Below are 10,364 nucleotides of genomic sequence, written 5' to 3' on the forward strand. Positions count from 1 at the left end.
GTTAATAAAATTTACCAATTGACCATAAACCACTTGTTCTAAAACTTTATATTATAAAACTGGCAGGACAGAAATTGGATAATAATTTGTCAACTTGGTACTAACTTTAGTTTTTAAACCAGGCTACTAAAATTTATTTTCCAAAAAGTGTGTGTGTGTGTTTGTATCCAGGTTTGTGAATGTATGCATGTATGTATGTATGTGTGTATGTATGTATGTATGTGTGTATGTATGTGTGTATGTGTGTATGTATGTATGTATGTATGTATGTATGTACAGGGGCAGATCTAGAAATTTTCAGAGGGGATTTCTGGTTCTCTGGAATTGTAACTTCAGCCTAGCTGCAAGTTGAAGACCAAAAAAAAAAAAAAAAGTCACTACGTGGTTTTGAACGCTGTGAAGGTAATTTTAAAGTCAAAAGTATGAAGTTTAGCTAATAGAAAAGGCCATAATATAATACAACTCCTTGTAATTTTTATATATCACCCAGACGAATCATAGGGGTGTGCACTATTTCAGAGGGGGTTCTGGAAACCTTAGAAACCTCCCTAAAACAGCCCCTGATGTATGTATGTATGTATGTGTATAATACTATGTATGTTTTCTTATTAATTTGTTTGTCTTTCTGCACCCACGTGACAAACTTTGTTCACTAAAAACAGCCTTAAGCTTTGTATGTGAGAAATAAAGGCCATATAGCCTGTATTAAACTTCTGGGCAGATAAGCTTCGGTTGGAGACAATTACAGTTTGAAATACGGGGAATGTGTTTATAAGGATGCAGTGAAGGCCCTTTCCCAATGGGCTCTATGGACACAGATACTTCAGTGCATTATTAGTGGGTTAAAGCGGTTTGTTCAAGGTATGCTCCCTTAGCAACATATTAACAGAATTACAAAATACTTCATCAATTACAAAATACGACTTAATATTTAGCAACAAAGCAAAACCGTATAGGTTTGTTTGCTGCATGGAACCTGGTTTTTTTAGAAGTAGCACAACATGTGCATTAACTTGTTTGAACTGGAGTAGCTAACTACTGCAAGTTTCTACAAGTCAGGAAAGACTCCAGAAGTAGTAATGCTAGAATTTACAAGTCTGGTAATAAGTTTTCCTATAGAATTAGGCTCAGTCTGACAGGAATACCATCAACACCTGAAGCCTTTTTACTCTCAAGATGACTTCAGATTCTGAAACCTCAGAAATATAAAATGTGGATGAAGCCACTGAACAATATGATATAGATGTATAAGGAAGTCTACTAGTAATGATTTAAGTCATCAGGAGTAAAATCCAGGTTTGCAACAGAGCCAGATGCTTGTGACCCTTGGTGTGTAATGTAATGAAAATTGGACCAAAACTTTCTAGATCCACCTGGTGTAGAAGCAAGTTGTGACAAATAAGTATGTTTAGCGATTTGTTAACTTTGTTACGAGCAGTGCAATATTGCTGCCAAATCGCAGGATCACCAGTAATCAGAGCACAATACATGGTGAAGTCTATCTTTTACACAACGAGTAGTAATGACATCAGAGTTGGCAGCCCAAGGAGTATTATGTTAATCTTATGAAGAGGTATTAGCAAGTCCATCAAACCTTGTAACACGGCAGTAAACACTCCACAGTATCAGAGACGTTGTCAAAAGAAAACACATCATTCCAACCTCATCAGTATAAATAGCATGTAATAAAGTAGAATATCCAAGACCTCACATTTATCAATTTATGCCTAGTGGGCTGATGGGATTGTCCGGTGAGGTAAGTGCCAACAGCAACATGATGATCACTAAAACCAACAAGTCATGCAATCACATCAGTAAAAGAGAATAAACTGTTAGTTAAAAATACATCCAGATGCGAAGATGATGATTCAGTATTTTGAGTAGGTCCAGTAAACATGTCTTGTAGTCCAACAATCAGGGAGCTGTGATGACCAAGTATTGGAATTAACATATCCAGTGATTAAAATCTTCTAAGCGCTGAACACCATTCTCACACTCTATCATAAAAATTAACGACTATAGAAGTCCACCTTGGATGGTGGTCGATAAGCACAACATAAAAGTAAAGATTGTTTACTTCGAGGAAAAGTTCTCCCCAGATCAACTCAATTTGGCAGAGATCTGTATGTGGGCAATAAGGAATACGATTAGACAATACAATAGCTACTCCTCCACCATGGAAAATTCTACCAGGCTCTTTCCTTATAAAACATGTATGCCTCAATTCTGTACAGTCTGTTCTATTAAATTATATACTTTCCCATGACATCACAGGAAAGGATTCACAGTATGACATTATTACTCTGCCTAGTAAGATAACATTAACCACTAGGGCTGAGTAACACTGCCATTTAATTTTGGTATCACAATTGATATTACAATTGATATTAAACTAACTATAGGTGCTACATAACTGCCGCTATCATAATTGTTTAAAGTAACAGTTATTGTAACCATAGACAATAGACACCCCATACTGTTGTAACACATGCTTTGTAATGATGTTCACACCTCTCTACAGATATGGTTAACAAGGTAGGTGGACTTGAGCCGTAACAAGGAATCCTAGCCAATTATTAAATAACAAACAAATTTGTTTAATGTATACAGACATAATGTCACAATAGTTATTAACAAAATTAATATCGTGATGTTGAGACTTTCAAAATTTTCTGACATCATTGCTAAAACGATATTATCGCTCAGCCATATTATCCACCTATTATGCTGAATAATTTATGTTCTCAATTGAAGTCAGTCCTTGGTCTACCGTAATTTGCTTTGAGAAATAAAAATTTTCATTTAAAATATTTTCATATGATTTACATGATTGACTGCTCAATTAGAGTAATTCAATCTTATGTAAAAATTTTTGTGAAAGAGTTTTGTACAAGTTTTGCAAACGAAAATTATTTTACAAAGAGCAAAAGCAAATTACAGTATAACCATAGTCACTAATAATCTATGCAAAGATGAAAGCCGTGTAGTTTGAACATCACAGCAAGATTTGATACAACACTTCATGTGTGACGTTATCACATTATTGTTGTTGAGTTGAGTTTCCATTGTAAGTGTTTTGGTCATCATCATCATCATCTTCTTGTCTGAAGGATGTCACATTTCCTCTCTTCCTCCATGAGTTATCAGACCTACCATAGACATTTTGTCATAACATTATAAGACATATGTGTACTCCTGGAAGGCATTCGTAACTGAGGCCAAAATATTTCCCATCTCACACGGAAGATTTCTTAATAACTGGATTTCAATGATTGTCATGGCTGCTAGTAAACCCACTAACAAAATACCTCCCAACTAAAGGCTAGGCATTTTTATGTGTTACCAAACTACCTGGGAGGAGGCTGACTTAGTGTGGAATTGTTGGATGATCCAAACACAGCACCTGCCAATCGCTGTAGTGGTCTTACTACTACTAGCATAAGTAACTGCATAAGCAGCTGAAGTATCCAGGACAGTAAATGAAAAGGACTTGATCCTTTCTGCAGGTAAACAAACATGTTGTCATAGGATATACACTCTAGGGAACTGACTTACTGTTTGGTGTTTCACTATTAGTATAGCACTTGGTGTTAACTGTAACTCATTCAATGACTTCACTTCATCCTCCACCTTGTATGTGTAAGCAGGATAACCTTTCTCCAGTATGATAGTATCCAGTGGCATACCAAACTCCTAATAGAACAGTCATGCTTAAGGTACTGTAAACTGTGACCGGATCTGGTTTGTGCAAGCCTAATTTTACAGAAGAATGTAAAAGTACTGTGAAAAAATTCCATTAAATACCATAATAGCACAAATATTTGACGAGGTAAAATTTTAACAAGCATTTTGACGAGGAAAATTTTGACGAAATGGTTCAATATTGTATTGACAAATACACTAAATGCAAAAGTTTAAGAGGGAAAATTTTGATGAATTGCAATGCAAATTGTCAAATTTGTCAAAAAAGTTCTCCCATTAAACTTTTGCCAAGAGTACATAATAAAAATAGGGAGGGAGAGTGTCTAACTAGGACACCTTCAACCAGAATCACTGTGTACTATAGACAATCCACACATTGGTAGAGCAAAAACTTTATGTTATTCAACACTTATCAAAAGCACTCAACACCTATCAACAGATCTCTATCATCAGTTAAAGTGTTAATTTGTTCAAAGATCATTGTCTATTCAATAATACTTAGTGATTTTGTACAGGCTGTATCTTGCTTTTGCCCATACAGTAACTGTAATCATCTCAGCAAAAAACTGCCTAGTTCACACAAGCATGCATTTTGAGAAAACAAAATATTTTTAAAAATTGCAAAATCATGCACGCTACAGTACAAACAAAAAAATGCAAGTTTTTATCATGTTATTACTCTGAGTCAGAGAAGAAAGACTCATATCGATTAAAACTATACAGCATCTTATTCACCTGCTCATGTATAGAGATTTTGGTTCATTTCTGTAGCCTCAAAGGTATACAAGTCACATGCATTTGTTTGCAATAAGATAGATGTAAGCAAAATTGTCATTTCTGCAGTAAAACCACCTTCATGTGCATATGTGCAAGTTAATACCAAACTACTCACCACAATAGACCGAAACTTCAGAGCCTGGAATTATTGTCTGGCATTGCCGTTTTACATTTTCCAACCATTTCTGGCTAATGTCTGAACACTTTTAGAAAGTATTATTGAGTATGTCCGACCACCAAAACAGCATTTGTCAGATCATTTTCAAAACATAATTTCAAGCCATGAAACTTTGGTGATCCATTCCTCGGACATTAGAGATAATACTGAGAAAAAAAAATGGAAGTTGTGTGAACTAGACGGGTTTTTGCTAAGACAGTCACATTTGAGAATTTGTTTTGCAATGAAAGAAGATGCCAATGGCAAAAACTTTGGCATAATGACAAGAAGTTTAAAAATATTCGTATTAGTGCCGGTGCTCCCAAGGAGACACAAGTTATCAGCAATAGTTTACCTTGTGATGAAGTAAATAAATAACAGAATGTAATTTGAAAATGTGTGAACATGTGGGGTTCTGGTCAAATCCCAACTACAACAGGACAGGGATACAAAAACAACGGAGGAGATGAGATGATTAATTTTCACATACCTCTGCAGCACACTCCTTCACTATAGCTAATGTATCAGTTGGCTGGAACTGTTTGATCAACCTTCTGTCACTGTTGAACACCCTCAGTTGTAGTCTACAAACACTGAAACAACAATGACATCACTTCTCTATTATATGCTACCTATGAAATAACTGACTTGGTAGTAGTAGACGATGGTCTCTGCTCCACTGTCCTCCTCACTACTTTTCCTATAGAATCATAAAATTTTTCTCAAATCTTCTCAACAAAAACTTATAAGTGTATCAAAATATTGGTTTTAACTTGTACCAAAGTAGGTAAGCGGTGGGGTGTGTGATATCAGGATTTTGATTTTCGATATGATATCAATAGATAATCAGTAAAATATCGTGATATCAATTCGATTTCGATCATTAATTAAATAGGGTAGGAAGATTAATTGTGTGGGTGGCCAATATTTGTAAATACACTTTAAATACAATAGATTCACTAAAACCATTACATAGCACTACTAACAAGCCTAGGAAACTGGTAGGAAAGTTTTCAAAATGGCTAAATTGCACAGAACTGTGACCTTCATTTCTAGCGCGATTGCACAATCATAGACCAAAATACTGTAATTTCTCGATATATCGATCAATCGATAAAATATCAAGATCAACATGTGCAATATCGAATTCGATATGATAAAAATATAGAAAACTCATCACAATATCGATAATACATGTATTTCAATATATCGTACACCTCTAGTAAGCGGCTAGTAAAGCGGCTATTAAACAAAATACTTAGATAGTCACACAACTCAGAATGCAACCTTCTCGTTCTGTCTAACTAGCAAAAGTTGCTTATAATGGATACATTCAGCTAAACAAATGATAAGGAAAATGTTGATGACACGTACACTAGCAGTGGCCTAATACTAAGGATTTTAACTTAAGAAATGTAAAACAAGCCATTAACTGCTCGTCAATTTCATAAATAAATTCTTTGGTAGCCATTGTTGCGTCTATAGCCATGATACAAGGCAACCACTTAATTCAGGTGACAGTTCCACTGCATATCAAAAGTGGTAGCCAAACACAATGACAATGATCACTATTACAAGCAACAATACCTATGTAGCCATTTCTTGGTCACCATTTTTGATATGACATCTTTTAAAAACTAGACAAATTAGACCTCGCATTTGTTACTGGTAGTTGTTTTGATACACATAGATACAGTACAATACTCAACTACACTAGTAATCTGTTATGGTGACCTGTAGTAGCAGTAGCAGTCTTGGCTGGAGGTGTAGGATTGCTAACAACTTGTTGTTGTGGTCTCCTCCCATGGGTCACCTGCACATAACACAGTAATGATCAAGACACACAGCAGTGTGTTGTGCAACCAAGAAAGCCGGTGTGCCATATAGACAGGAAGAAAGAAAATGAGTTTTTAGGCATGCATAGCCATTGAAAGCACACAATTTTTGCATTATAGCTGCCCATCACTCTTGGCATTTCACATTTAACTAAATTCATTCATGCTTTCGTAAAACACAAGTCCTCCTAATTTCTTTCATTTTCCTAGGGAACTAATTTTTCTGCTTTTTGCTAGAGCTATGTGATACCACTTTAAGTTTGCATAACACGATACCATACTTAAGGTATCACAATATACTTTAGGTAACAATACTACACATGTTGTGACCTACATGAGATAACCAAGCTATAACGTTCAGATAAAATTTGACCTTTTCATAATTTAGTACATGAAGATGCAAACTATGTACGGTACTGCTCAAATGTAATGTTGTCTTGTGAGAGTGATTTAAAAACTCGCTAATCGAAGGGTGTAGCACCCGTTTCACTTGCAAGTATTCATCCCATTTCATTTGGTATGAATACTTGTGAGCGAAACGGGTGCCACACCCTTTAATTAGTGAGTTTTTAATTGCTCACACTCTTACGAGACGTTACATTTGAGTGGTACTGTATCATATATAGTAGAGGTGTGCGATATATCGAAATATTGTGTAAGTTTTCTATATTTTTATTGTATCGAATTCGATATTGCAAATGTTGATCTCAATATTTTATCAATTGATCGATATATCGAGAAATTACAGTATTTCGGTCTGTGATTGTGCAATCACGCTAGAAATGAAGGTCAGTTCTGTGCAATTTAGCCATTTTGAAAGCTGTGCTATGTAATGGTTTTAGTGAATCTATTGTATTTAAAGGATATTTACAAATATCGGCCACCCACGAAATTAATCTGCCCACCCTATTTAATTAATGACCGAAATCGAATTAATATCGCGATACTTTACTGATTATCTGTCGATATTGAAATCAAAATCCTGATATCGCACACCCCTGTGGATCCTATGAAATAAGTTTGACTCAAATCAATTGCAAGATCAATATCCATGATACCAAATCTTGGAGTAGAGTATTGCCACTTGTATTGATAGTATTGCACAGCTCTACTGTTTGCACACCTTACAAAAACCAGTAGAAAACACAAACGTGCAACTCTTGAAATCTATTTTGTCACGCCTTCAAAGTAAACCACCTAAGTGAATGACTTTAAAGGAACTGGTCTGTGTATAGGTTAACCATCATAGCTCAACCATTGATCTTCATAATCATCAATATTTGTAGATAAGAAGAAATTATATAATAGCAAGCCCAGTTCATGTGGTATTTAAAACACAATAAAAAGTAAAGTATTACCTAGAGACCACAAACATCACGGTACCCACCTGATCTCTTTGAGGTCTATTTCTGTTGCTAGATAGGAGCAGATTACACTATTAATGATACATTCAAAATAGCGCACATGTGTAATCTACTTAAACAATGGGTATCACTCTGGAATCGCAAAGAAGAAACTAAATCTGGGCTTTACATGCACATACGTATAATAGCATGTAACCATATAATGGAAAGGGTTCTCAAGGCCTTTATCACAGGCTAACAGCTCCAACACACATGCAGGAAAACAAATGAGCTGCAGATCAACACACAATTTCCTAACCACAATTAATATGAGTTAGTCTGGATACCCTGCAGGAAGATATACGACTTGCATTCATGAGTCCCCGAGCCTCACCCAGGACTGGCTTCCCTTATTATAATCAAAGACAGTGTTTATTTGCTCACATGGCTTCTAGTGTTGCACCGATATGAGATTTTGCCGATATTCCGATAACCAATATTAGATAATATTTTCAAGTCGATAAACATATCCGATCCGAGCATGTCTATGTTGTAGTAATTGTTACTAGAAATTTGATTGTAGGACCAATTTATATTGTTTATAGCAGCAGTATTGCTACAACAGCTGACAGTACACTGAAGCAGTAATAACAACATTGTAGTGCAGGAAATGCAACTTGATGCATTTGTAAACATTGTTTGGTGCACATGAGCTAGTATTTCTAAATATGTACATATACGTATCTGTATCTGCTGCTTTTTTCATCATGGTGGTATACAAAAAACACAGCCAATATATGGTTTTTCCGATAACCGATCCGATTATCGGTGCAACACTAATGATTTCAATACAGTATAATAGTAAAAGCACAGCCAAATGCCTCACATACATACGTACATACACTGACATACCTTTTATTTACATAGGCCAAGCGAGATGACCTCCAGGAGGGATAGGTGACAGACAATAGCAAAACCTCTGTTAACTAACATGAGGGAGCCCTGACCCTGCCTGGTTTACAAAACATGGATAGGGATAGGGGCTCATTAACTACACCACCATCAAGCAGCGTGTTACTAGACCTCCACTTAGAGGCTGGCAGCACACACACAGCACACACACACACACACACAAACAAAAAGCAAAGTCTCTAGCAGCCACACAAAACACAGCTACTGCCACCTAGCTAACTAGCACTGAAATGCCTCTGCACCACTCAGACATTCAAGTCTTGTACAGGCAATCCTCAGGAAAGGAACCAGAAATTTTACAGTGACCTAAACACCACTATGCAAAACAAAGACAGTTCGATATTTATTTCCCCAATTAACACCAGGTAGCCATTGATGCTACAGCTAGGTGGGCTGCTTCCTTAGTTGACACCAGGCCACCTGATCCCCATTATACAGCTGGGTAGACCGGAGCAATATGAGTCAAGTTTCTTGCTCAAGGAAAACAACTTGGGCATCGAACCTGGAACACTACACTACACTACACACACACACACACACACACAAACACACACACACACAAAGATTACAATACCAACACACACTCAGGTGATGTCCTAATTCTCTTGGTATTATCTGGTTTAGTAGGAGTCATACGTTGAGACCTCCGCCTTGCTAGTGGACTAGTCCCTCCACTTCTGTGCAACTATGGTAACATTACTTCTAAGGTGACATCATATGACACCACATGCTCACCTCAATGGATCTGGTGATCTTCATTGTTAACTCATTAGTAGCGACATTCTTACTACCATATATGATATCCAGTGGTATCCCATGGTGACCAATAATGAACACTGATGGCAGCAGTACCACAGGATCTGAACCATCCTCAGTTAAGGTCATATCAGTTACAACAACAATACACATTACCTAGGTTATCATTTGACAGCCAATGTCCGATATATTGGATGCCAACAAACAGATTTGTATAAACTCTTATGATTTGGGTTGAGGCTTAGAAGCTTGTATTCTTAATATTAAAAAGAATTCAGTACCACCACATTACTCACTATGAATTTCCTGATAAAATGGTACTGTACCTAACATTGCTTCATTCCAATAATCAAACCGGCATCACTTGGTTGGGCAGTCAGTTGAAAATTCATTTAAATGATTAAATCTATTAGAAAATTTATGAACAGCATGTTGAAGATACATTCAAACCAGTTGTGTCAAATTGTTATGAATACAATATGAGGATGACTTCTGAGCTTTTGAATTATGTTCTGGTAGGAGAACACAAATTTTGTGATTCTACTACCACAATTATTAATACACACCCCTTAATAAAATGGACAATCCCTTTGCTTTTAATATAAAGTACCAGGACATACCTGTAAGAACTTGACAAACATGTTATATGCACATTTTACAGTGGAATGCATGCATTGGGTAAAACACATGCAAACTGTTCAAATCATTTGGACACGTTTTTGAAGAAAGGTTGAATCATATTTTAACTTTACAGTCTTGAGTAACTCATCCAAAACTAGAAATGACTTTTGAGTATTTCACTCTTTGCAGTGATAAGTGTAT

At 36.1% G+C, this 10,364-nt stretch overlaps 1 protein-coding gene across 2 annotated transcripts; it reads right to left on the bottom strand.

The window, feature by feature from the left end:
* Window positions 1-2,984: 2,984 nt before the first annotated feature.
* Window positions 2,985-10,109, bottom strand: LOC136236554 (UBX domain-containing protein 4-like). Of its 2 annotated transcripts, XM_066026769.1 has the most exons (8): window positions 9,839-10,109; window positions 7,859-7,886; window positions 6,371-6,449; window positions 5,285-5,336; window positions 5,127-5,229; window positions 3,556-3,693; window positions 3,352-3,500; window positions 2,985-3,149 (listed from the first exon to the last, which is right to left on the bottom strand). In XM_066026769.1, the coding sequence occupies exons 6-8, from the start codon at window positions 3,682-3,684 to the stop codon at window positions 3,041-3,043; spliced, it is 387 nt and encodes a 128-aa protein (XP_065882841.1). In that variant the 5' UTR covers window positions 3,685-3,693; window positions 5,127-5,229; window positions 5,285-5,336; window positions 6,371-6,449; window positions 7,859-7,886; window positions 9,839-10,109; the 3' UTR covers window positions 2,985-3,040. The 2 variants fall into 2 exon arrangements, with proteins under 2 accessions (XP_065882841.1, XP_065882842.1); XM_066026770.1 differs by having other exon boundaries at window positions 5,127-5,336.
* Between the last annotated feature and the right edge of the window lie 255 nt (window positions 10,110-10,364).

The sequence above is a fragment of the Dysidea avara genome, chromosome 10 (assembly GCF_963678975.1).
Source record: "Dysidea avara chromosome 10, odDysAvar1.4, whole genome shotgun sequence".
NCBI lineage: Eukaryota > Metazoa > Porifera > Demospongiae > Dictyoceratida > Dysideidae > Dysidea > Dysidea avara.

What these genes read in the sequence shown, in the direction of transcription:
- LOC136236554 (XM_066026769.1), bottom strand. Translation starts at nt 3,684, where the DNA reads ATGCCACTGGATACTATCATACTGGAGAAAGGTTATCCTGCTTACACA. An exon ending in TAATAGTGAAACACCAAACA is followed by an intron (nt 3,501 to 3,555) that starts GTAAGTCAGTTC and finishes GTTTACCTGCAG; the next exon opens with AAAGGATCAAGTCCTTTTCA. An exon ending in CTAAGTCAGCCTCCTCCCAG is followed by an intron (nt 3,150 to 3,351) that starts GTAGTTTGGTAA and finishes TGTCTATGGTAG; the next exon opens with GTCTGATAACTCATGGAGGA.